This window comes from Convolutriloba macropyga, chromosome 11, assembly GCF_964194025.1.
Source record: "Convolutriloba macropyga chromosome 11, txConMacr16.3, whole genome shotgun sequence".
NCBI classification, from domain to species: Eukaryota; Metazoa; Xenacoelomorpha; order Acoela; family Convolutidae; genus Convolutriloba; species Convolutriloba macropyga.
Genome location: NC_134478.1, coordinates 34,206,480 through 34,234,411, shown reverse-complemented (window position 1 = coordinate 34,234,411; position 27,932 = coordinate 34,206,480). Strand labels below are relative to the sequence as shown.

At 35.5% G+C, this 27,932-nt stretch overlaps 3 protein-coding genes across 3 annotated transcripts in view; all 3 read right to left on the bottom strand.

Annotated features, from left to right (window-relative positions):
• Positions 1–1,162: 1,162 nt before the first annotated feature.
• LOC142349903 (uncharacterized) overlaps positions 1,163–27,932 on the bottom strand; it is a 471,688-nt gene continuing 444,918 nt past the window's right edge. Inside the window, exons 2-4 of the mRNA XM_075401748.1 lie at positions 16,067–16,488; positions 4,145–4,348; positions 1,163–1,528 (exon numbers count right to left, since the gene is read on the bottom strand). Coding sequence (XP_075257863.1) covers positions 1,187–1,528; positions 4,145–4,348; positions 16,067–16,468 — 948 coding nt within the window. The 5' untranslated portion in view covers positions 16,469–16,488 and the 3' untranslated portion in view covers positions 1,163–1,186. The remainder of the gene's footprint in view (positions 1,529–4,144; positions 4,349–16,066; positions 16,489–27,932) is intronic.
• LOC142349446 (uncharacterized) lies at positions 18,760–19,348 on the bottom strand. The gene is made up of 2 exons (XM_075401011.1): positions 19,299–19,348; positions 18,760–19,230 (listed from the first exon to the last, which is right to left on the bottom strand). Exons 1-2 carry the CDS (start codon positions 19,344–19,346, stop codon positions 18,973–18,975), a joined length of 306 nt encoding a protein of 101 aa, XP_075257126.1. The 5' UTR covers positions 19,347–19,348; the 3' UTR covers positions 18,760–18,972.
• The window catches only part of LOC142349901 (endoplasmic reticulum-Golgi intermediate compartment protein 3-like), a 448,624-nt gene continuing 444,926 nt past the window's right edge, over positions 24,235–27,932 (bottom strand). Inside the window, exons 6-8 of the mRNA XM_075401747.1 lie at positions 25,952–26,083; positions 25,636–25,784; positions 24,235–25,123 (exon numbers count right to left, since the gene is read on the bottom strand). Of these exons, the coding sequence (XP_075257862.1) occupies positions 24,905–25,123; positions 25,636–25,784; positions 25,952–26,083 (500 nt within the window). The 3' untranslated portion in view covers positions 24,235–24,904. The remainder of the gene's footprint in view (positions 25,124–25,635; positions 25,785–25,951; positions 26,084–27,932) is intronic.

Genomic DNA, 27,932 nt, shown 5'->3' with positions numbered 1-27,932 from the left:
ACAAAAAACTGAAATTAAAACAAGCGTTGCTCGAAAGCTACAAATAAAAACAAAAAGACTACCTCCATATGACAAATTACTTTCGAAAGGAGGTTCAAAATCGCCGTTCAAACCACTATTAAATGCCTCCTCAAGCGTTCCTACGCAGTTTTGCTGAACCGTATACTTCAAGCATATTAAAGTCCTAAAACGAAGACTGAAGGAATTATTGTAAACGTTTATTTCACAATAATTCCTACAAACTCCGTTCGAGAGTAATTAATAATTGCAATTCATTGCATTTGCAAAATGGATATAACAGCAAAAACATCACAACATAGCAGGCAGATTGCCAGAAAAAAGCCGCAATACCTTCGTAGATCTGCAGACTCAAAAAGATGGTAAAAGAAACAGACAAAAAGAAACTTTTCAAACATGTTGAGAAATTATATTTTAATAAAGAATCCACTCAACTTATTGCTGCTTCTATTAGCTGCACTCAAATACCCTTCAATAAGAGTGACACGCACTCATTTGAACTTATCTGTTTGAATTAAAGTAAAGAAAAGCCAATTCCAGATACAAAAGGTCATTTTTAGAGTGAAGTAAGTCACATGTGACCAAGAACTTTATCACGCGAATGAACAAAAAACGCTCAAAACAAAGCTTGAAGAAAAAAAGAGTGAAAATGACGTCGCGCACACAATTCAGTCAAAATTGCATGAACAAAGCAGACTTCAAGTTATTGTGACGTCATATGGTCGTAAAATTCTTTACGACGAAAAAAACAGCAGGACAAGTCCTGACACAATTCAAAGAAATTTTATTGACTAAACAATGGCTAAAAACTGGACTAGAATGGACTATGAATGGATGGTTAAAACCATTTAGAAAAAGTCATATCCAAAAAAATTCGAAAACATACAAAGCAGATTGCCAAAAAATAGCCGCCATCGATTTGCGGCAATAACCTCAAAGAACCATCCCAGCTAGGACAACTTTGAACTTGAAGAATCCAAAATTTTTTATCAACTTTTCGCTCAAGTTTTATCGCAAGATTTTAATCTTGCAATTTAGTGTCCAAGGTTCTAAAGTGATTTATTAGCTACTGGCCTGATGCTTTAAAGGGTCTTTCCCATTATAGCCCCCCCCCCCCCCCAGCTTAGTGGTTATATAACCAATATGGATTGGATAATTGAATTAAAAATTATTTGTCATCAGCTACTATCTGCGTTTTTGGTCTTCTGCTTCGTTTCTTCTCAGCCAATTTTTCTGGGTTGATTTCTTTTGATTCTTCGAGGAGTTCTGCCTGACCACCACTTATTTCATTGCTAATTTTACTGCTATCGTGACTTTCACTGGCAGTTTGGATAGTCGACGATTCCTCCTGGAGTAAAAACAACTCGTCCTCTTCGGCGGAGTATTCTGCTAAGGAGTGTAATGTAGTGAATGCGGACTGTTGTGAGACTAGACAGAAGGCACCCACTGTTATTCTGTCTTCAACTGAGAGGAAATTGTAAGTGGCCAACGCTGTCTCTGTTCTCTGAACCTACAAGCAAATCAATTCTGAGTACTCATTTCATTATCTTCAATCTCAGCTTTCTCACGATTTAGAACATTTGCTGAAAAATCTCTTCTGACTGCCACTCTAAACGTACTTTATTTTTCAGTCAATTAAGTTTTTGAAAGCAACGATTTTTGTGATAGCACATCGTGGTTTTTAATTTTTGGACTTTGTCTTATCTGCCCACCGTTCAAATTTACTTCCTCGCTTAATCACTTTACTTGCTTAATATATCACTAGAAAGCCACTATAATAGGGGGACAAAAACTCGAGATCTAAATATTAAAAACATAGCCGGCAGATTGCCGGAATAGCTGCGAAATAGACTTGCGTACCGTAAAATACAGATGGAAAAAGATACAGAAGTGAGCTGATAATAGTTATCGCCGCCGCCTATAAAACTTACAAGTTTATTTCAAAGGAGGTTGTTTTTGGGTGCAAAAAGATTTTCCCTGGCGATCTCCGGATTAACAGCCAGTCGCCTTAACCACTCGGCTGCCGGACCATACAATCTATTTTCTTACAATCAACTTTGTTTTAGGAACAGATTCTGTTTCTGAATAACCGCAATTTAGGTCACGCAGAAAGCGTGAAATCAAGCGCGAAAAAGCAATTTAAGCAGTGACGAGACAGAATGTTCTAGAACAAATGTAAAACGAAAATGAAGCGTCAGACGACGAAACAAAAAAACATAGCAGGACAAGTCCTGAAACACAATCCAAAGAATTGAATGAAAAACAGACCTAATGCACCTGACCAGCGGATCAATTGAACAATCCCAGCCAAAAAGACAAAATCTCAAAAGTTGAGAACCTAAAAGAATCCAGCGAACTAAACAAAACAATAATCATTGCTAAAACTCTTGAAGCATTTAACCTGAAGACCATAAATGATACAATTCAAAATGATCATTAGGTTACGCACAAGCTTGGAAAGAGAATTTTTGCCACTAAAAGTAGATAAATTCGAGAGATATGACAACGGCTCCAAAAAAAACTTAGAAAAACAAAACTTAAAGAAATTTTCTAAATCTGGCTGGAACCAATCTTTATCTCTGAAGTTCTGTCATGTGACCCATCCGCAAGACTTAGAAAAGCTTCGTGGGCCAGTCAAATCGTTAAACTCAGAAAATGACAAAATAAATTCAAAACATTTAAAAACAATCAAAAATTTTTAAAATCTTGCTAAGTTGTAACATTATTATCTTCAGAACCCTTTCATTGTCTCCAGAGACCATCTATTATACCGATTGCAAGCCGTGAATAGTTTCAGTTGCACATAAAGATCCACAAACTTGTAACATGATAAAATTTTTCAGAAAATTTAGAAAAATTTTAAGCTTTATCAAGATATTGCCGAAATCCAGAGTTTGATTATAAGCTACTGCATGGTTGCTGAGGGTAATGGAATGGTTAACCAATATCAATCAATATAACCATCCCATTACCTCTAGCAACCATGCAGTAGCTTATAATCAAACTCTGGATGAGGTTCCTGGGCCCCTGGTGCAGGATAAACATTTTCAAAAAAAACTTTAAAAAGTTTAATTTAAGAAACCTGCAAAAATTTGTGATATTAAAAAATTGACAACCAATCTATTGCCACTAGACACTATGCAGTAACATACTTGCAAACCGTAAAGGAGGTTACCTCGCCAGTGAGGAACAAATACTAAATTTACAGAAATTAAAAAAAATTGCAATTTTTCTTTTAAAAAGTCGTTAAATTCGAAATATTAAAATCTTGAAACACATTCCCCATTACCAATAAAACTATGCAGTAAACTATTACCAAAACCTAGAGAAGATTCTTTCGCCCTTGAGGTTAGAGAAACCTAAAAATTGACAAAAACTTTCAAAAACTTGAAAATTGCAACTTTTATCAAAAGATTGCTAAAACTTACGATGTTAAAATGTTGAAACCATTCCATTATCACTAGAAATTATGCAATAAACTCTAATAAACCCAAGAGGAAGCTTCTTGACACCAGGTGCTGAAAAATCTCAAAAAATAACAAAATTTCTTAAAAACCTTGAAAAATTTGTTAAAAATTTGCGTGTTTATGTTTGGAGTACCAAAACATCTAGCTAAAATGGCCATAAAACGTAATAAACATCTAGCTCTTAAAATGGCCATAAAACGTCATGCCAAACACCATTATCAAACTTCACAAAGCTCAATTTCAGACTGGTCCAACGAAAATTTGGAAAAACGACGAAAAAAAGCGAAAATTTGCAACATTTTGGGCCCAAAAACTCCTAAAATGACCTTTTAGCCTTGAATTAAAGCCTTCCCAGTAGCTTCAGCACTCTATGCACTTGAAGGACTACCAAACGCGGTTAAGGGCCTCTACTGAAACTTGATGCCCGCTGAGCTTTACCTGTTTATCCCGTTTTGAAAGTCATGAAAAGGTGTGAAAACATCTTACAAAAATAAAAAAAAGACAGAGCACCAATACATTCCAATTCTTGGATTGTAAAAAACCAAGAGCACCGCAATATAGCTACGCTCAGCTTACAGCTTCGCAGCTATAAATACACTGAATCATAAAGTTTCAAAACTGATTATTTACAGATAAATCATAATGTATCTAAAACCCACCTCAACAGAAATGTTGGCCTCCTTCAAGAGCTCTTTACATTCTGGTGACAATGGCACAATATGGTCTCCAGTTCCCAATACCAGAATATCCGGTTTAGGATGTAAAAGGGTAAACAATAACAAACTGGATGGATTGATCTCTTTCGCATCGTATATCCTCCAGTGGAGAATAGCATTAGGCAGCAGTATCATTGGTCCAAGCACCTAAATCAACATTCCGCACATTAATTGAAATGCTTGATCTTGCCCTTGTATAATTAATCAAACCCTCAAATTTTTATAGTATCACAGTTTTCACAACAGCTTTTAACGTTCAATAGAACAAACTTTTAATTATTATTTTGATCGATTAAAAGATTGAAGAGTTAAAGCTGCACATTGAGCCGAATGCATTAAAAAAGATATAGAGCAGCAAGGAATATAGAGCTCGTGACTACATCACTACCGTCAACATTTAATCCAATAAGCAGCCTGTAGATTGCAGGAATGGTCAGATACGCACCTGCTTTGACATAGCAAATAGATAATAGCAGCCAGAGAACCGGAATTGATAAACAGTACAATGTAACATTAAAATTACCATTGTACCATTTAAAATTTGTCTGAAACCGTACACTGCTCAATTCAGCGTACGCAAAAAAAATCCACCGCTGATGTGCAAACTATAAGACTCCGATTATCGATACTTTAAGTGACTTAATTGTTTCAAGAACGGATGAAAGAAAATGCAGGTGATGAAAAACTTACGATTGCAAAACAACATCGCACGCCTAAGAACTAAAGGCACATTACATTACTTCTTTATTAATGTACTGAAACTAGACGAACTGCTAACTTCAGCATTACGATAACCTTCCTAGCGAGACCACATGTAAAAATGTGTACAAGGAGAACGAACACTTTGGCAACACAGCAAGAGTCTATCTAAAATATTATCAAAATTCATACCAATCTTTAGCGCATTGATCATATAAAAAAACCACGCTCCTAAATTTTTTGATCAATATTTAAAACTTCTAAACAAATATATCGAACGTGGCCTAATTATTTTATAGCAATGAGTTATAAATCGTAGACTGTTTTAGCTGAGAGAGAGAGAGAGAGAGTAAATTTATCCTCGCCCAATTAATACAACAGAAATTATATAAATACATTTTGAACATCAATCAAACGTCATTTAGGACAACGGAATTAATCATTAAACCAAAATATCAACAATTTAACATCATAAACATCAATTATTTATAAGACAATGAATGAAAATATGGCCAGGAAAGGACACGCAACGAGGTCGTTAGAACTGCTTTTCAGCGTACCCTACATTTTTTTAAACTGATAAACTTATTAGACAAAAACTCAAAAGACAGAAAAAATGTGAAAACATACTTTTGCCATCAGATAATTCTAAAAAGTTTATCACATTTAAGCAGAGAAACCAACCTTAGCATCCTCCTACTGCTAGGAGCACTACATACATTACCATTGTAGCATTTAAAATTTGTCTGAAACCGTACACTGCTCAATTCAGCGTACGCAAAAAAATTCCACCGCTGATGTGCAAACTATAAGACTCCGATTATCGATACTTTAAGTGACTTAATTGTTTCAAGAACGGATGAGAGAAATTGCAGGTGATGAAAAACTTACGATTGCAAAACAACATCGCACGCCTAAGAACTAAAGGCACATTACATTACTTCTTTATCAATGTACTGAAACTAGACGAACTGCTAACTTCAGCATTACGATAACCTTCCTAGCGAGACCACATGTAAAAATGTGTACAAGGAGAACGAACACTTTGGCAACACAGCAAGAGTCTATCTAAAATATTATCAAAATTCATACCAATCTTTAGCGCATTGATCATATAAAAAAACCACGCTCCTAAATTTTTTGATCAATATTTAAAACTTCTAAACAAATATATCGAACGTGGCCTAATTATTTTATAGCAATGAGTTATAAATCGTAGACTGTTTTAGCTGAGAGAGAGAGAGAGAGTAAATTTATCCTCGCCCAATTAATACAACAGAAATTATATAAATACATTTTGAACATCAATCAAACGTCATTTAGGACAACGGAATTAATCATTAAACCAAAATATCAACAATTTAACATCATAAACATCAATTATTTATAAGACAATGAATGAAAATATGGCCAGGAAAGGACACGCAACGAGGTCGTCAGAACTGCTTTTCAGCGTACCCTACATTTTTTTAAACTGATAAACTTATTAGACAAAAACTCAAAAGACAGAAAAAATGTGAAAACATACTTTTGCCATCAGATAATTCTAAAAAGTTTATCACATTTAAGCAGAGAAACCAACCTTAGCATCCTCCTACTGCTAGGAGCACTACATACATTACCATTGTAGCATTTAAAATTTGTCTGAAACCGTACACTGTTCAATTCAGCGTACGCAAAAAAATTCCACCGCTGATGTGCAAACTATAAGACTCCGATTATCGATACTTTAAGTGACTTAATTGTTTCAGGAACGGATGAGAGAAAATGCAGGTGATGAAAAACTTACGATTGCAAAACAACATCGCACGCCTAAGAACTAAAGGCACATTACATTACTTCTTTATCAATGTACTGAAACTAGACGAACTGCTAACTTCAGCATTACGATAACCTTCCTAGCGAGACCACATGTAATAATGTGTACAAGGAGAACGAACACTTTGGCAACACAGCAAGAGTCTATCTAAAATATTATCAAAATTAATACAATCTTTAGCGCATTGATCATATAAAAAAACCACGCTCCTAAATTTTTTGATCAATATTTAAAACTTCTAAACAAATATATCGAACGTGGCCTAATTATTTTATAGCAATGAGTTATAAATTGTAGACTGTTTTAGCTAGATGGCGCAAAACACAAAAAGAGCTTGGAATGATGTCATTGGATTTCATTTTACACCGGTATATGATTTAATTTGAAAACAATGACCGCGCAATTTTCATTCAACCTGTAGTAGAACACTGCCATCAGTTGAACTCAGCTGCTTAAAAATCTAAATCAAGTAGCAAATCAGATTATGAGACCACGCAAAAACACAATGAGTCAAATATCGGTCAGTAATATCTAGAACCTTTAACTGATCGCAAACTTTTTTTAAAAGAAAAACTATCCTTTGGGATCTGCAGTAGTAACGGCGAAAAAACCTTGTTGAATTACAAATTTGCTCGCATGACGTTTTCACTATTTCCATTCTAAGCTGAACTTCAATTTGACCCACTTTTAGTCTTCAACTAAACTTTAGTAAAGGTAGAAACCAGTTTTTCAACTCGCGTATCTCGCGCGTGACAAAATTAACCTCAAGCATTTTGATCAAATGCGTGAACAATCAAAAACATAGCTGCCAGAAAAGAGCAGCGATTCGATGGCCACATATACCTTCAAAAGGAAGGACACCTAAAAAAATTCAAAGAAATTGATTTTCTACTACTTGTAGTGCGGTCTCTAATTGATCGAAAGTAAAAGCACCCTTAAGTACTGCAAAGCAATCCTAAAGCAGGTTGAGATATCCTCAAGTCCTCCAATTAAATTTATTAGAGAGGAAATATTGAGAGAGAGGACATTTTAAAAGGTGAAGAAAAGCTGATTTGAAGTGAGCAAGACTTCATGTGAAGTGAAAAAATCTCGACGGCGAAACAAACAACGCAAGAGAAAGCCGATAAAAGCTCCACCCAGAATTCGCTATCCCAGGCTCTCCAATTAAATTTATTAGAGAGAAAATATTGAGAGAGCGCATTTTAAAAGGGGACAACGTTCAGAGAGGTGAGAATAACGTGTGACCAAAAACTATTCACACGAATGGTAAAAAATCAGCTCCCTTAAGCATGTGTGAATTCAGGTTACACAAGCAATTCAGACAAAAAGAATCATGTGAAAAAAATCTCGACGGCGAAACAAAAACGGAAGAGAAGGCCGATAATATCTCCACCTAGAATTCGCTATCGCATTTTTTAAACAAACGAGGCTATTAAAAAACCATAATTCATAACAGAAAAACAATCATCGTGAAAATTCAGTTTTACCAAAAAAATCAAATTCTAGTTGACATGAATTTCAAGTACAAGACTTCGAAAATATAGGCACAATATGTCAACTAAGGACTAGAATTGCCCTTCTGAAATAACAGTAATCTCATGATACAAATAGTTTCTAACAGTAAAATAAATGCACAATAATTTCAACTACAGCGGTAATTATCATTTTTATCAACAGAACTAAATCATTATAACCTCAAACTTTAAACAAAATTAGAGGGGTGGTTCATAAGAGAAGTTGAGACATAACTGACAACTACAGGTCAAAAAAATAAATAACACAAATAAACTGCCCAAAACGCAAAAAAAAAAGAATTTTAGCTTTAGACTGCAATTCCAAACACGGAAATCTTTGAGCAGTTGAGAAGCTTCTGACCATCAGCGGAAAGGAACCAAAATACATCGAGGAACATTTTTTGACGTAACAGAGGTAATGCAATTCGCGAAAGACAGCTTGGAATCAGATAATAGCCTCAGAAAACATAACGCTAGTTGATTGATTTATTTTACGTTTCTCTGAAAACTATTCAATCAGTTTTCTCAGAAACCGAAAAAACAATATTTTTGGCAAAATTGATTGTCAGTTTATTGCGCTCTACGAAGTATGCTATGGGAAGAGTTTCTCTTTTCTCTCTGCTCCTTAATTTGTATATCAGTAGGACCTAAATCGTACCTGGTTGCTGTCATTGAGAGTGAAACCCTTGGATGAGAATGAAGTTATCAGGTGTGTATCGCAAACTTTTTTTTAAAAAAAATCTATCATTTGGGATCTGCAGTAGTAACGGCAATTCTTGTTGAATTACAAATTTGCTCGCATGACGTTTTCACTATTTCCATTCTAAGCTGAAATTCAATTTGACCCACTTTAAGTCTTCAATTAAACTTTAGTAAAGGTAGAAACCAGTTTTTCAACTCGCGCGTGACAAAATTAACTTCAAGCATTTTGATCAAATGCGTGAACAATCAAAAACATAGCTGCCAGAAAAGAGCAGCGATTCGATGGCCACATATACCTTCAAAAGGAAGGACACCTAAAAAATTTCAAAGAGAAATTGATTTTCTACTACTTGTAGTGCAGTCTCTAATTGATCGAAAGTAAAAGCACCCTTAAGTACTGCAAAGCAATCCTAAAGCAGGTTGTTCAGATATCCTCAAGTCCTCAATTAAATTTATTAGAGAGGAAATATTGAGAGAGAGGACATTTTAAAAGAAGAAATGCTGATTTGAAGTGAGCAAGACTTCATGTGAAAAAATCTCGACGGCGAAACAACGCAAGAGAAGGCCGATAAAAACTCCACCCAGAATTCGCTATCCCAGGCTCTCCAATTAAATTTATTAGAGAGAAAATATTGAGAGAGCGCATTTTAAAAGCGGACAACGTTCAGAGAGGTTAGAATAACGTGTGATCAAAAACTATTCGCACGAATGGTAAAAAATCAGCTCCCTTAAGTATGTGTGAATTCAGGTTACACAAGCAATTCAGACAAAAAGAATCATGTGACAAAAATCTCGACGGCGAAACAAAAACGGAAGAGAAGGCCGATAATATCTCCACCTAGAATTCGCTATCGCATTTATTAAACAAACGAGGCTATTAGAAAACCATAATTCATAACAGAAAAACAATCATCGTGAAAATTCAGTTTTACCAAAAAAATCAAATTCTAGTTGACATGAATTTCAAGTAGAGGACTTCGAAAACATAGGCACAAAATGTCAACTAAGGACTAGACTGGCCCCTCTGAAATAACAGTAATCTCATGATACAAATAGTTTCTAACAGTACAAGAAATGCACAATAATTTCAACTACAGCGGTGATTATCATTTTATCAATAGGACTAACTCATTATAACCTCAAACTTTAATTAGAATTAGAGGGGTGGTTCATAAGAGAAGTTGAGACATTACTGACAACTACAGGTCAAAAAAAATAAATTACACAAATAAACTGCCAAAAACGCAAAAAAAAAGAATTTTAGCTTTAGAGTGCAATTCCAAAGACGGAAATCTTTGAGCAGTTGAGAAGCTTCTGACCATCAGCGGAAAGGAACCAAAATACATCGAGGAACATCTTTTGACGTAACAGAGGTAATGTAATTCGCAAAAGACAGCATGGAATCAGATAATAGTCTCAAAAAACATAACGCCAGTTGATTGATTTATTTTATGTTTCTCTGAAAACTATTCAATCAGTTTTCTCAGAAACCGAAAAATACTTTTTGCAAAATCGATTGTTAGTTTATTGCGCTCTACGATGCTATGAGAAGAGTTTCTCTTTTCTCTCTGCTCCTTAATTTGTATATCAGTAAGACCTATATCGTACCTGCTTGCTGTCATTGAGAGTGAAACCCTTGGATGAGAATGAAGTTATCAGGTGTGTATCGCAAACTTTTTTTTTAAAAAAAATCTATCCTTTGGGATCTGCAGTAGTAACGGCAAAAAAAGCTTGTTGAATTGCAAATTTGCTCGCATGACGTTTTCACTATTTCCATTCTAAGCTGAACTTCAATTTGACCCACTTTAAGTCTTCAACTAAACTTTAGTAAAGGTAGAAACCAGTTTTTCAACTCGCGCGTGACAAAATTAACTTCAAGCATTTTGATCAAATGCGTGAACAATCAAAAACATAGCTGCCAGAAAAGAGCAGCGATTCGATGGCCACATATACCTTCAAAAGGAAGGACACCTAAAAAATTTCAAAGAAATTGATTTTCTACTACTTGTAGTGCAGTCTCTAATTGATCGAAAGTAAAAGCACCCTTAAGTACTGCAAAGCAATCCTAAAGCAGGTTCAGATATCCTCAAGTCCTCAATTAAATTTATTAGAGAGGAAATATTGAGAGAGAGGACATTTTAAAAGAAGAAATGCTGATTTGAAGTGAGCAAGACTTCATGTGAAAAAATCTCGACGGCGAAACAAACAACGCAAGAGAAGGCCGATAAAAACTCCACCCAGAATTCGCTATCCCAGGCTCTCCAATTAAATTTATTAGAGAGAAAATATTGAGAGAGCGCATTTTAAAAGCGGACAACGTTCAGAGAGGTTAGAATAACGTGTGATCAAAAACTATTCGCACGAATGGTAAAAAATCAGCTCCCTTAAGTATGTGTGAATTCAGGTTACACAAGCAATTCAGACAAAAAGACTCATGTGAAAAAAATCTCGACGGCGAAACAAAAACGGAAGAGAAGGCCGATAATATCTCCACCTAGAATTCGCTATCGCATTTATTAAACAAACGAGGCTATTAGAAAACCATAATTCATAACAGAAAAACAATCATCGTGAAAATTCAGTTTTACCAAAAAATCAAATTCTAGTTGACATGAATTTCAAGTAGAGGACTTCGAAAACATAGGCACAAAATGTCAACTAAGGACTAGACTGGCCCTTCTGAAATAACAGTAATCTCATGAAACAAATAGTTTCTAACAGTACAAGAAATGCACAATAATTTCAACTACAGCGGTGATTATCATTTTATCAATAGGACTAACTCATTATAACCTCAAACTTTATTTAAATTAGAGGGGTGGTTCATAAGAGAAGTTGAGACATTACTGACAACTACAGGTCAAAAAAAAATAAATTACACAAATAAACTGCCAAAAACGCAAAAAAAAAGAATTTTAGCTTTAGAGTGCAATTCCAAAGACGGAAATCTTTGAGCAGTTGAGAAGCTTCTGACCATCAGCGGAAAGGAACCAAAATACATCGAGGAACATCTTTTGACGTAACAGAGGTAATGTAATTCGCAAAAGACAGCATGGAATCAGATAATAGTCTCAGAAAACATAACGCTAGTTGATTGATTTATTTTATGTTTCTCTGAAAACTATTCAATCAGTTTTCTCAGAAACCGAAAAATACTTTTTGCAAAATCGATTGTTAGTTTATTGCGCTCTATGATGCTATGAGAAGAGTTTCTCTTTTCTCTCTGCTCCTTAATTTGTATATCAGTAAGACCTATATCGTACCTGCTTGCTGTCATTGAGAGTAAAACCCGTGGATGAGAATGAAGTTATCAGGTGTGTATCGCAAACTCTTTTTTTAAAAAATCTATCCTTTGGGATCTGCAGTAGTAACGGCAAAAAAGCTTGCTGAATTGCAAATTTGCTCGCATGACGTTTTCACTATTTCAATTCTAAGCTGAACTTCAATTTGACCCACTTTAAGTCTTCAACTAAACTTTAGTAAAGGTAGAAACCAGTTTTTCAACTCGCGTAACTCGCGCGTGACAAAATTAACTTCTCAAGCATTTTGATCAAAAGCGTGAACAATCAAAAACATAGCTGCCAGAAAAGAGCAGCCATTCGATGGTCACATATACCTTCAAAAGGAAGGACACCTAAAAAATTTCAAAGAGAAATTAATTTTCTACTACTTGTAGTGCGGTCTCTAATTGATCGAAAGTAAAAGCACCCTTAAGTACTACAAAGCAATCCTAAAGCAGGTTCAGATATCCTCAAGTCCTCAATTAAATTTATTAGAGAGGAAATATTGCGAGAGAGGACATTTTAAAAGGAGAAGAAATGCTGATTTGAAGTGAGCAAGACTTCATGTGAAAAAATCTCGACGGCGAAACAAACAACGCAAGAGAAGGCCGATAAAAACTCCACCCAGAGTTCGCTATCCCAGGCTCTCCAATTAAATTTATTAGAGAGAAAATATTGAGAGAGCGCATTTTAAAAGGGGACAACGTTCAGAGAGTTGAGAATAACGTGTGACCAAAAACTATTCGCACGAATGGTAAAAAATCAGCTCCCTTGAGTATGTGTGAATTCAGGTTACACAAGCAATTCAGACAAAAAGAATCATGTGAAAAAATCTCGACGGCGAAACAAAAACGGAATAGAAGGCCGATAATATCTCCACCTAGAATTCGCTATCGCATTTATTAAACAAACGAGGCTATTAGAAAACCATAATTCATAACAGAAAAACAATCATCGTGAAAATTCAGTTTTACCAAAAAATCAAATTCTAGTTGACATGAATTTCAAGTACAAGACTTCGAAAATATAGGCACAATATGTCAACTAAGGACTAGACTGGCCCTTCTGAAATAACAGTAATCTCATGATACAAATAGTTTCTAACAGTAAAAGAAAGGCACAATAATTTCAACTACAGCAGTAATTATCATTTTTATCAACAGAACTAACTCATTATAACCTCAAACTTTAAATAAAATCAGAGGGGTGGTTCATAAGAGAAGTTGAGACATAACTGACAACTACAGGTCAAAAAATAAATTACACAAATAAACTGCCAAAAACGCAAAAAAAGAATTTAAGCTTTAGACTGCAATTCCAAAGACGGAAATCTTTGAGCAGTTGAGAAGCTTCTGACCATCAGCGGAAAGGAACCAAAATACATCGAGGAACATCTTTTGACGTAACAGAGGTAATGTAATTCGCGAAAGACAGCTTGGAATCAGATAATAGTCTCAGAAAACATAACGCTAGTTGATTGATTTATTTTACGTTTCTCTGAAAACTATTCAATCCGTTTTCTCAGAAACCGAAAACATAGCCGGCAGATTGCCGGAATAGCTGCGAAAGAATAGACCTGCGTGCCATATAATAGAGATAGAAACAGATACAGATCTAAATTGAAAAAAAATCGACGCCGCTCAAAAAACTAAGTAAAAAACATTCAGCGATAAATTAATAAAGCTTGTTAAAATTCATTCCGCAGAAGCCACTTATTAGGGACCTTTACTGCACAAATGAGTTTCTTTGACCTTAAACAAATTCAAACTAAACTTAAGTTTTAAAGTGCAAAAGTCATTTTATTGAGTGAGGTAAGTCACGTATGATCAAAATCATCACGCAAATAACCTAAAAACTTTTGCTAAAGCGAGTAAGAAATGACGTCACGCGCGCAAATGCCGTTAGTGAGAGGAACAAGTCATTCAGAAAATTTGACTTTTTCAGCTTTGCTGTGTGAACAAATGTAAAACAAAAAAAGAGCGTCAGACGACGAAACAAAAAAAAACCAAGAGCACCGCAATATAGCTTCGCTCAGCTTACAGCTTCGCAGCTATAAAAAAACAATATTTTTGGCAAAATTGATTGTCAGTTTATTGCGCTCTACGAAGTATGCTATGAGAAGAGTTTCTCTTTTCTCTCTGCTCCTTAATTTGTATATCAGTAAGACCTAAATCGTACCTGCTTGCTGTCATTGAGAGTAAAACCCGTGGATGAGAATGAAGTTATCAGGTGTGTATCGCAAACTCTTTTTTTAAAAAAATCTATCCTTTGGGATCTGCAGTAGTAACGGCAAAAAAACCTTGTTGAATTACAAATTTGCTCGCATGACGTTTTCACTATTTCCATTCTAAGCTGAACTTCAATTTGACCCACTTTAAGTCTTCAACTAAACTTTAGTAAAGGTAGAAACCAGTTTTTCAACTCGCGTAACTCGCGCGCGACAAAATTAACTTCAAGCATTTTGATCAAATGCGTGAACAATCAAAAACAGCTGCCAGAAAAGAGCAGCGATTCGATGGCCACATATACCTTCAAAAGGAAGGACACCTAAAAAATTTCAAAGAAAATTGATTTTCTACTACTTGTGGTGCAGACTCTAATTGATCGAAAGTAAAAGCACCCTTAAGTACTGCAAAGCAATCCTAAAGCAGGTTCAGATATCCTCAAGTCCTCAATTAAATTTATTAGAGAGGAAATATTGAGAGAGAGGACATTTTAAAAGGAGAAGAAACGCTGATTTGAAGTGAGCAAGACTTCATGTGAAAAAATCTCGACGGCGAAACAAACAACGCAAGAGAAGGCCGATAAAAGCTCCACCCAGAATTCGCTATCCCAGGCTCTCCAATTAAATTTATTAGAGAGAAAATATTGAGAGAGCGCATTTTAAAAGGGGACAACGTTCAGAGAGGTGAGAATAACGTGTGACCAAAAACTATTCGCACGAATGGTAAAAAATCAGCTCCCTTGAGTATGTGTGAATTCAGGTTACACAAGCAATTCAGACAAAAAGAATCATGTGAAAAAATCTCGACGGCGAAACAAAAACGGAATAGAAGGCCGATAATATCTCCACCTAGAATTCGCTATCGCATTTATTAAACAAACGAGGCTATTAGAAAACCATAATTCATAACAGAAAAACAATCATCGTGAAAATTCAGTTTTACCAAAAAATCAAATTCTAGTTGACATGAATTTCAAGTACAAGACTTCGAAAATATAGGCACAATATGTCAACTAAGGACTAGACTGGCCCTTCTGAAATAACAGTAATCTCATGATACAAATAGTTTCTAACAGTAAAAGAAATGCACAATAATTTCAACTACAGCAGTAATTATCATTTTTATCAACAGAACTAACTCATTATAACCTCAAACTTTAAATAAAATCAGAGGGGTGGTTCATAAGAGAAGTTGAGACATAACTGACAACTACAGGTCAAAAAATAAATTACACAAATAAACTGCCAAAAACGCAAAAAAAAAAGAATTTTAGCTTTAGACTGCAATTCCAAAGACGGAAATCTTTGAGCAGTTGAGAAGCTTCTGACCATCAGCGGAAAGGAACCAAAATACATCGAGGAACATCTTTTGACGTAACAGAGGTAATGTAATTCGCGAAAGACAGCTTGGAATCAGATAATAGTCTCAGAAAACATAACGCTAGTTGATTGATTTATTTTACGTTTCTCTGAAAACTATTCAATCAGTTTTCTCAGAAACCGAAAAAACAATATTTTTGGCAAAATTGATTGTCAGTTTATTGCGGTCTACGAAGTATGCTATGAGAAGAGTTTCTCTTTTCTCTCTGCTCCTTAATTTGTATATCAGTAAGACCTAAATCGTACCTGGTTGCTGTCATTGAGAGTGAAACCCTTGGATGAGAAGGAAGTTATCAGGTGTGTATCCGGGTGTTCTCGTTTGAGAAATGAGATGTACGATTTGTCATACAACTCGTCCTCTTGATAAGCTAACCGACTCAGATTTCTTCCACAAACATATGCATACTTTTTCGTGATTTCTGCAGTTTTGTGTCTTCTACATAACTGCTCCGTTGCGCAAAAATTTGAGATGAAAGCTGCTGGAAGACAAGATCGACTATAGCGCCGTTTAGTTATTGTCGATGTGAGGTCAGGCATCACACTCAGACACTGCAATGGTTGCGCAATCCAGGGCAAATAACTGGACGGAGGACATTTTCCAATTGAGTAGCCAACTGAAGACCACGTAAACAAAAACCTTCCTGACATAAACCAACAAAACAAATCTAGAACAAAACTCGCTGGAAAAAGATCTATTTATTTTTACTGCCTCCCATTATGTATTAAAAACATAGCCGGCAGATTGCCGGAAAACAGCCGCGATAGACGCTTGTGGCCTTCGATGAATTGAAACACCTAAAGAAATAAGATAGACAGATCGACCACCAGTCCTTTAATAGACCACTAGACTTTTTGGGTTAGCTTCGGACTGTCATTTTTTTGACACATAAGTTCTATAAGGAAAAAGCCCTTAAAGAGCTATTTCAAAATTGATATTCGAAATCAAAAACTCAAGGCTAACAATCACCAATTAGGGCATATAAGTTTGGCTTTACTTAGATGTAGACTATTAACTAGTAAATCTTCATAAAAAACTAAGGTTCCATAAGTGAGATCAGAAGTCATTTTTTTGAGTGAGGTAAGTCACGCAATTGACCTAAAAGCAGAAACGACGTCACGTACATAAATTTTAACTGCAAAGCAATAGAAGTCACTGAAGTCGATTCCAAGAAGTCAGGTCGTAAGAATCATCCATGAAGACGACGAATTAAACATAGCTGGCAGATTGCCTGAAAAGAGCCCCAGTAGCTTCATAGATCTGCAGTCTCGAGAACATTTAAAAAAGACAGAAAGAAAAGATATTTAGTCTTTTCATTAAGGGCTGAGATGTTAAATTTTGATTAAGAATCTGTATAACTTAATGCTGTTTCTATTAGCTGCTCTTAAATGCCCTTGAATTAGAGTGATGACCTTACCTCTTTGGAGTTAAGTAAAAACAACCGAATAAACGTCGGAAGAATTGCTCTCGAACGACTAGTGGGCGCTCTAATCACTTGCAGCCTGCTTCAGTCAGTGGTAGGGGGGCTATATGGGACTAAGAAGTTCAACAGTGGGCATTAAATAACCACATTAGAGGTTAACAAAACGAATATTAAGATTTAAGGTGGAAAATGGCACCAGTTTCGGCGCACTTTTCATTTGACTTTTAATATTAAATTGCCGCCAATTGAGTTCAGCTACTTGAAATTTTGATTGGGAGAGAATTTTAAATCACGCGAAACGCAAAACGTCAAGTGCGTTAAAGTTACTCGGAAAGTCAAAACGGCCAAGCAAAAATTTTGCATAAAAACACGTTTTAAATAATTGCTTCTCTACGAGAGCAATTAAAAAGTAAATTTCAGAGTGAAGAAGTCATTTTTGAGAGTAAGGTAAGTCACGTGTGATCAACAATTTGATCACGCGAATGAACAAAAAATCTCGCTCCACTAGTAGTGAAAAAAAACGTCACGCACGCAATTCAGTTGAAAGTGCGTGAACGAATGAACAAAAAGCAGATATGAACAAGTGACTTTGACGTCATATGATCGTAACAAAAGTCTTGACGAAATAAAAAAACATAGAACGACAACTCCTGACGTACAATTCGCAGAAATTTCATTGACTAAACAAAAAACTAAACCTAGAACGGGCTATGAGTGAATTGGGAAAATCATTTCTAAATAATTAGATCAAAGAAAAACAAAAAAAAACAGAAAATTGATGTCAAAATGCCGTATGTTAACAAAAAACCACAAGCGAGAAAAGAAAATTTGGTTCCAACACGAAACTGGCCTACAAAACAAAAGCAAAACACAGGCATAGAATGGGCTATGAATGGATTGGGAAAACCATTTAGAAAAATCAGATCCAAAAAATTTGAAAAAACAGTGAAAATCAAAGTGAAATTGCCGCATCTGAAGAAAAAACCTTTAGCGGGAAAGTGAATTCTTGTTCAAACATCGCTTTCTAAAATTTAAGCGAAAAAATTTCACGCCGCAAAATCATTCGCCTTTTCGCTCCACTTCCTGTTTCGGCGTGACCAAAATCACTACTCCAATTTGACTTCAAAAATCATGAAAATGTGTCAACAGATCTTAAAAAATACAGCGCCCCAATACAATTCAAATTCTTTGCAATGTGAAAAAAACCCAAGGGAAGGCCAATAATAGCCTCAGCTATCGCTTCGCGGCTATTAAAAAAACCACGACGTCCCCAATAATAGCCGCTATCGCTTCGCGGCTATTAATCAGTAGTTATTAGGACATATCAGTTTTCTTTAACTTCCTCATAGGCGTTGTTTGTCTTTTTCCAAGTCTTGAAGATTAAAATTTTCATTGTAACGACGATTATGAATCCCAATTATGACACATTTCAAGACATAAAAGATTAAGCGCTCGGAGAACTTAATAGAATGCGTGGTGGTTACTCTCCAATAAATCAAAAGGTTCTTAGAAAACAGGTTGTTGAATTAATAAATTCCATTATCACTGTCTACATATTTTCCAAAGTTAATACTGAAACAGTTAACAACTCAAGTCCTCCAACAAGTCTTGTAACATAATTCTCAGTACACTATATTGTTGTGTTGGGTGCCGAATGTTAATCGTGATCAACAGTCAGTTATCTTGAGCACATTAGTAAAAAGGAAGTATAATTGATAGTGTCCAGAATCTTTAGTGATGTCCGTCTACTTTTCCATATTTTTTGTGGACCTCTTCTTCCAGTCCATTTAGTTTCATGTAGTACCAAACGGCCCCAGAGAAGAAAACAATGCAGATTGGGTATAGCATGGCATCTGGAACTGGGTCCTTGGATGCGCCAGCCATTCCTCTCTTAACAACGGATAGTTTGGATGGTGATTTGGACTGGAACAATAATTGTCGAGATATTCTTGAAAATACCATTTTAACTGATTTGAAGGCAAGCAAGCTCTGAAATAAAAAATTTATAAATTTCAATTTACTACACCGGCCAAAACAAGAAAAAATGAATAACTCACTTCGCCGATTTTAAATTCCGCTCGTTTCAACCCTATCTTGACAATCATATCAGACCGAAAACATTATCAATTTTTTATCAATATCGAATTCGATTTTCTCATCAATTATCAAAATCGTAAACTCATCAACACGTCAGACCACTCAAACTATCCCACAGGCTATGAATTTCTACCTCCTTGAAAAATTCGGTTAACAGTACATTTAAGAGTCTATTCAAAGCTCCAGAGAGCTGCAGAGGGACATACTACCCTCCAAGCTTTACCATTTCTTCTCGTTTTTAAGGACGAAAATTCCAAATTGGCGAGATGAAAAAAAACCGACCACGTAAAAAAGACTAAAAAGTTCGAAATAATTAATGCAAACTTCGTTTGAGTGCCCTAAGTTAGCAGCCAGTCCAAAATTTTTAATTCAAAGATAGAGCCTTCAAAGACAACTTTTAAATTCATCGAAAAAACTGCTATTTCTCATACAGGTAAGGGAAATCTATAGCAAATGAAATATTACTTATAAATACAACTTTCGCAACTTTTTTTAAAGAAAAAACAAATCACAGTTTTCCCTTGCCAAACGGTTCATTTCCAAAAACACACGTAACAAACATCTGCTTAGAGAACAATACCTCAATTCAGAATCTTTCCACGAGTTTTTCAAACTGAAAGCCGAAGTGTGCGCCGGATATTTCAGAATCAGTTAATTGAAAGCTCAACTTCAGAGCGCAAGAAATGGAAATTGATCAAGGAAGTAAGAAACTCCGTGAAAACGACAACGACAGTATACTCTTTAAAAAACTCTTTCAATGAAACTATTAGAGAAAAAACTAAAATAGCCAACTTACTTAATTTAAAATTCAGTAAATTAGAATTTTTTTAAAGGAGGAACCATACTGTAGACCTGCCTATGCTCTTGGAAAATTCAAACCATTGGGTCCTTCTATCATTCCCTCATGGGCGTTGCGAGACGCAGCTAGTTAAATAGCTGAGCCTATTTGTTTTCTATTGAATGAATTTATAAAAAACAGAACCACTCCCTGCTGAACTCAAAAGAGCCGACATCACTCTACTTCTTAAAAAAGGAGACCTTGATGATACTCTAAACTATCGACCAATTTCGTTAACACCAGCATTAGCCAAAGTTTTTGAATCTCTTATTAAACAAATTGATTGATGAATATGTCCATAAAAATGCCGTGCTTTCTAAAACACAGTTTGGTTTCAGAAAATTTTCTACAACAGATGCGCTCGTTTATTTAACTGAAAAAAATACGATAGAACAAAAACGAGAAACGAATTACTGCAGCAGCCTTTTTAGATCTATCAAAAGCTTTTGATTCCATTAATCACGAGCTCATGATTCAAAAGCTTTCCATTCTTGGATTTTGGATACAAGCTCAAAATCTAATTACGAGCTATCTTTCAAACAGAACACAAAGAGTCATAATCATTAATTGCAAATCATGGTGGATCGAAGTGGCTCAAGCAGTTCCGCAAGGAACAGTCTTAGGTCCTCTCTTGTTCAATCTTTATGTTAACGATCTTAGCAATTTTTTGTCATGTGAAACAATACAATACGCAGATGACACAGTCCTTTTAAGCTCTCACGATGAAGTTCTAAAATGCGAAGACGAGCTTGAGAAGACCATAGAAAAATGCATACAGTTTTTTAAATTACACCACCCTAAGATCAATCTGGATAAAACAGAGTTTATTGTTTTTGGTAGCTTTAATCCTCAAGACGAAACGACATTAACGACGAGACAAATTAATAATTTAGAAAGCGGAAATCAAATATCTTGGTGTTTATATTGACTAAGACCTCAAATATCAAAAACAAGTAAAAATTCTTGTCAAAAATGGCCCAGGGCATTAAATACATATATGCACTCAGGAACATAGTTCCCACTGTATACAAAAAAATTATTTTGAACTCTTTTGTTCTCAGTCATGTTCAATATTCTTCTGTATTACTTGCAACCATCAATCAAAATCTCATAACAACACTAGAAAAGCAATTGAATTGGGCCATCAAAGCTTGTTTTCACAGACAAAAGTTTGACTCATCCTCATCACTCATAAAATGAACCTTGGTATACTACCTATTTCGCTGCTCTTTGATTACAGGGCTGTCACTTACTGTCATAGCATCATGAATAAAAAGAAGCCTGCCTTCTCAAGCTCAGCTTTGAAATTACCAACCTCAAGTTTTTATATACACGAGCGAACTCAAAAAATTTTTACCCAGACAATTTCAAAATGCAATTTGCATGAAAAAAGTATTATTAAAAGAGGTATTCTGCAGCACAATTCTTTCCCAAGAAATCATTTGTCAATGTCATACAGTCTTGTAAAGCAGAAATATAAGCAGTTTTTTCTTAATGAATACAAGATTAACCCGAAGAAAACCCAACATGGTTCAATTACTTGGAAACATTTTAAGTTCAATTAAATTTCTTTCTGTTTTGTATTGAATTTATGTTACTGTCGTCCCTCCCCGCCAATACAAGTGACTTCTCTATTCGGTCGATATTTTAGTTATTATAAATTATTAGTTTCTCTTTTGTAATTATCAATATTCTACACTGCCTATCTCTGTAAATTTTATTATGACTGAAACATTTACAGATATTAGGAGAAATACAGTGTTCCTTTTATTTAACAAATGATCTGAATCTCGGTGGGTTCTTCCAAAATTAAGAAATTCAATGATTTCTCGAAGACGATACATAATTTACAATTGCGAAAAGTTAATTGTAAAAAAACCTTGTTTCCACTTCACATCTGCTAAATAAGCAGTTTGTATCTTCATTTTGTAGCTATAGAATTCAATATTATTAGGAACGAACAAACCTTTAAAAACTTACTACGCGCCATTAGACAATAATTCTGATTCCTTAAAACTTAACAAGGGCAACAAAATTGCTAAGACAGCTGAAAAACCAAAATCATTTTCCAAAAGAATCGGACATTGTTAATGCTTTCAGCAATGACAAAAAGTATAAATTAGAAACCTCATTAACATTTCGAGCTATAGATTAACAGAATTTGACACAAAATGCAAGATATCATGAAAATTTAGAAATTGGCAAAAAAATTAATCCAACTAGTTGAATCTGAAAACGCCTTTTACTCGCTCAAGAAAAAACATACTATCACTTTTTCCGTTTTCCTTCAGGATAAGTTATTCTGACTACAAAACGAAGCAATAAAATTCTCTTGAGTTGCTCACCTTTGAACATATCATGTGGAAAAACAGTATTCCAAACCTCTAAAACAAAATCGCTGTGAACAATAGATTTTTGCCTTTAATTCCGGCGAACGACGCACATAACACTTAAGCAAACGATGCAAAACAGAGTGTTACCCAATAAAAACGGTACGACTCACGCATATTTCTCTCGAACAACAAGCAATTTAGTTTTAGACAACTTCGAGGGTGGAGGGAGATAGTAGTAGCCTGGCAAGAAGTCATCAAAACTTTTTAGACCACTACAAAGATTTAGAAGGAAAAACAGAACAATTTTTGGCGCACGTTTGACGAGAATTTAGTGGTTAACTGCCGAGACTTACGTTAGCGGCCTCAATTATGAATGAGTGCGTTAGAAGTGCGTCATGAAGTCGGGTTTGAAAAATTCACTCGCAGAGTCAAATCACCATACAACAATTTTTATCAAACTATGAGAGAGCCATTAAACATAAACCGACCATGGTTGCACGAATTACTCTCGAACGACAGGGGGGTCAATTCAATTTAAGGCTTTTGGCATAGAAATTTTTATGGATGCAGAACTCCCTAACCAGAGGGTGTCGGACCCGCAACCTCCAGAATGAGACTCTCACGTCTAACCATTACGCTACACAGGCATCGCTACTTAATCGCTTAGAATCGCATTACCGTTATCAATAAGCTTAGTTCGGAAAGCAAGCAAGTGCGATCACGCAAAAATACTAAGTCAAGCATGAAAAATTACTTGCAAGTCAAGATTGTTCAAGCGCTCTTGCAAGAATTTTTGCATAAACGAAACACACAAAAATGCATCAATGAAATTAACATTTTGCTATGAGTGAAACGAAAATTGCAAAACAAAGCAAATTTTTAGAAACCTAACACGACAAGTCTTGCAATCTCTTGAGCTCTCAATCGCTTCTACCAGCAAACTTTATTTCAGAACCAAAGCAACTTAGATCACTAAAATATAGCCGGCAGATTGCCGGAATAGCTGCAAAAGAAGACTTGCGTGCCGTATAATAAATACAGAAAAATTAACAGATATAAATTAAAAAAAATCGTTGCCACTCAAAAAGCTAGGTAAAAAACATTCAACGATTAATAATTACAGCTTCTTAAAATTCATTCCACAGAAGCCTTTTATTCGGGACCTTTATTACACATAGGAGTTCCTTTGACCCTAAACTAATTGAAATTAAACTTAAGTTTTAAAGTGCAGAAGTCATTTTATTGAGTGAGGTAGGTCACGTATGATCAAAATCTAATCACGCACATGAACTTAAAACCTTTGCTAGAGAGAGAATGAGAAATGGCGTCACGCGTGCAAACACCTTTAGTGACAGGAAAAAATCATGCAGAGAATTTGACTTTCAGCTTTGCTGTTTGAACAAATGTAAAACGAAGCGTCAGACGACGAAAAAAACAGTCAGAAGACGAAAAATCGGTCAAGCGAAAAATCGCATTAAAAAAAGACCGACAGGACTAATATAATTGCTACAAACTTCGTTTGAGAGCAATTAAAAAGTTATTTATTGGGAATTTTTGACATTGCAGTTATCAAAATATGGTCTGAATTTTGAAAGCTCATATATAACAACTCTCTTCCTTTATAGCTCCCAGAGTAGCGGAGCTTCTTCAAAGATACTATAATAGGGCTAAAATTTCGTGGACGAGCTAAAATTGAGGCCAAATGATGCTGGCACTCCAAATAAATGGCGCGATAAATTAAATTGAACAATAAAAATGTACGATATAATGATTTCCATTTTAAAGAATCACATCACATATATTGTTTCAAAGCATAAATTGAAATAATGTACAACATTTGTAAGATAAACTATTTATATTTACATACTATAATCAGGGAAGTAAAATTTTAAACCCAGAAGAACAGGAACCAGAGCTAGTTTTAAACATAAGAGGAAGCAGCATCACAACGCAGATCCACTACTCTAGAACAAGCGGAATAAGATACTTGAGCTTTTTAGTCCACTAGATTTTGGTCTTAAATTTCTTTGTTAAGCCACTTCGAGTTTTCGGACAAATATTTCTGGCATCGCCTAAGCATCATTAGTCAATACAATTTCATATGTCAGGACCGGGAGGGCGAGAAATTCCGGTTGTTAACATTTGACATAATCGAAAAATTGACCGTCGGTCGATTTCGATTGTCCTTCTCAATAGCATATGTATGATTGGAACTTCGGAGATCAAACCTCCGGGAAAGCACGTAGTAAAGGCAGGTTTTGTTCATATCCATTACATCCATTAAAATTAACTGACAATTTGAATCCGTATTGCTTTAAAATTGTAAATTATGTTAATATTAACATTAGCACAAAGGGACACCACTGCCACGCAGTACGATGGTAGTGCAATACGATCATTGTGCATATTTGCCTATCTCCAGTTTCTTGGACACGACCCGGCTAGTTTGGAATATGAAGGAGTCAACTAGACTGGCTACAGTGAATACACCACCCACAATAGAGCACAACGCCGTGAGCAGGTGACCAATACTACGTGGTGTCTCGCGTAGCCTCACCATAATTGGAGAAAACTCGTATTGGAAGAAGACTCCTGGTAGCCCATTAGAAAGGGCCTGAAACCAACATCCTCCTTTCATATTACAATTTCCTTACATTCGTTATATCTAAGTAAAGCTATTTTTTTGTTTCCAAACAATAAACATTTCCAATATTGTCAGGGAAAAGTTTATATATTCTCTAGTTGATTTTTCAACTTTATTAACATTTCTGCACAAGACTTCTGCAAAAATTCTGGACAAGACTTCAAAATTCAAAGCTCATTATCACTTTCTAACAAAGAAAATTCTGGGGTGCATCTACAGATTCCGCACATTTAGAGGCTTGGAGGAAGAAAAAAGCACTGCATTAGATTTTAGTTTTAAGGTAAAGCTATTATTACTTTATTTTTATATAAGCTTAACCACTGATTATAGTCCTTATGGAACCAATTCAGTATTTCTTTTTAACTCATAATTATTCGACGAAAAGTTGTTCACAAGTTAGATTTTACACACCGAAGTCTATCAATTTTTTTTATTGATAGTGTCATTAAAATTGGTGTGTTTTAAACAGTAGTAACACCTGCCTTGAAGTCAATTTTGGAGGAGTGTTTAGTAACAGAGTACTGGTGAGTGTGGAGGTTTGAGCCATTGAGAGAGAGGTAGGAGGTAGGCACCAGCTTCACATAGTAAGTGTGCATTTGATTGATCTGAGAACAGACCACTGACGTCCCATCTAAACACAAAACGCTGTCTATAAACTTAAACCTTAGCTTTTTCACCCCTGATTTTAACGTGGTATTTTTTTTATCACACTCATGCCATTAACAAAATGATTTGCCATGTAATGATTCATACACTTTGTTATGGGTGGCAATAAAAGAAAAGTTTCCAGGATCTCACCGAGTGGGTTCTTCATGTCCGGGTAGACTTCTCCAAATGAGAGTGAGTGAATAACGTGAGTGGAGTTGAATTCCCGATTGGCTATCTTCTGGAAGTCGTGCACGTGACTATGCGACTGCTCGTAACTAGCACCTGGAATTGTTGAAAATTAAGCAACCCTCAATTCTATATTAATTCTCTATTCACAAAGAATTAGTACAAGTGGTCGTAAACAGGCCCAAAAAAACAAGAGGTACTGTTTGCCAAAGTTTATTTGCTGGTTGGTTTCTGACAGAAGTTTGAAAACAATGACTCGGTAAAAAGAATAACAGTACAGCGAAGTTAAGAAATGGACATATCTCAGGTCGAACGAAGCAAGGTTTGTTTGATCAGGTAAAAAAAAACAGTAAATTAAGGAATTAAACGAACAGAATCCATGCCTATCAAGCCCATTCCATTAAGAGCAAAGGAAAATCAATAACACTTAAGAACTTTTGATGATATAGTAGTAAGAAACCTATACAACTGATATCATTTTTGGCTGAATTTACCCAAACATGTCCGATCATGCGCGCGGATGAAAAGTTCTTAGCAATTATTCACCATATGTTAAAATTGTTGCCTGAGTATATAAAAGAATTACCATAGCTCCATTTTAAGTAGACAGGTACCTTCTTTGTTTATAAAAGATATTTTCTCAAACTCTGAGGATGAAATCTCTTGACGACTCTTATTTCACGACTCTTAACTAAAATTTTAATAATCATAGGAAACCAAAAAACAAAACTACCATGTTTTCTATTGAATGACAGCTCGGAACTACTATTCCTTATTACTTGTGAGAGAAGAAAACAGAAACTGAATTAATAAAGCAACTTTAAGAACAAACAATAAATTATTACTAACAAAGATCTAAAAAAAATCTTAAGATACAATATTCTGTTTTAAGTCACTGCTAGTTTTTGAAAATGGACCCGTTTAAAACTGCTTCTCCGTCAGCATCTTGGAAGTACATATATTTGTGTTATCTGTGCATCTGTATAATTCAAGAAATGTACGAAAAAATCAATGTTATCCTCTATTAGAGCTGTTATTGTCACAAGAGGCTCCTGCGCGGAGCACTCACAGGTTTTTGTATCTCCTCGTGGATACTTCGTGAGAACCTCAACGGCGTTAGAGTTGGGCAGCTATCCTCTATTAGAGCTGTTATTGTCAAAACAAGCCCTGAGCGGAGCAGTCACAGGTTGTTGAATCTCCTGGTCGACACTTCATGAGATTCCCAACCGGGGTGGAGTTGGGCAGCTATCCCCTATTAGAGCTGTTATTGCCAAAAACCCTGCGCGGAGCAGGCAAAGGTTGTTGTATCTCCTGGTCGGTACTGCACGAGACTCCCAACCGGGGTGGAGCTGGGCAGCGTCATCAATATTTAGCGCTTGATGAACAAGCGCTTTCTCTTTGCAGGTGGCTCTTCCTCTGCTCCGAAATCGATATATGGACATCTTGAGAACGACTTTTCGATGGGAGCTGCGCCAAACTCAAGCATATCTTCCTCATCGGACTCAATTTTAGGAACTTGCCAGAAGTCGGGATCGGGTGGAGATTAGATTTCTTCCATCTCACTATCCAGTTGTCCAGTTTAATCTCGGAGGTTTCACACTCTTTCACCACAATATAGCACTTCAGAATTTGAGAGGTTTTATCTGTTTTTGACCAATTTTGAAGTGACCATATACATATGAGCAAATACCATCACTGAGATAGTAACGTTTATCATCAGAAGCGCTCAAAGCAATTTTGCTTGTCTCTTATGTGAAGTCTGTGTTTGTCACTAGTAATAGATGTAAGTAGTTTTCTCAGAGGTGCTTTGGATCTGAGCACATCTATGAACTTAATATGATAAAGTGTCTTTTTTCACATGTTTGATACAACTTTGGCACATTGTTTGACTGTGTACACAGTTATTACAGAGTAGGCTTTTGGTTTTAGAAAAATAGATTCCATC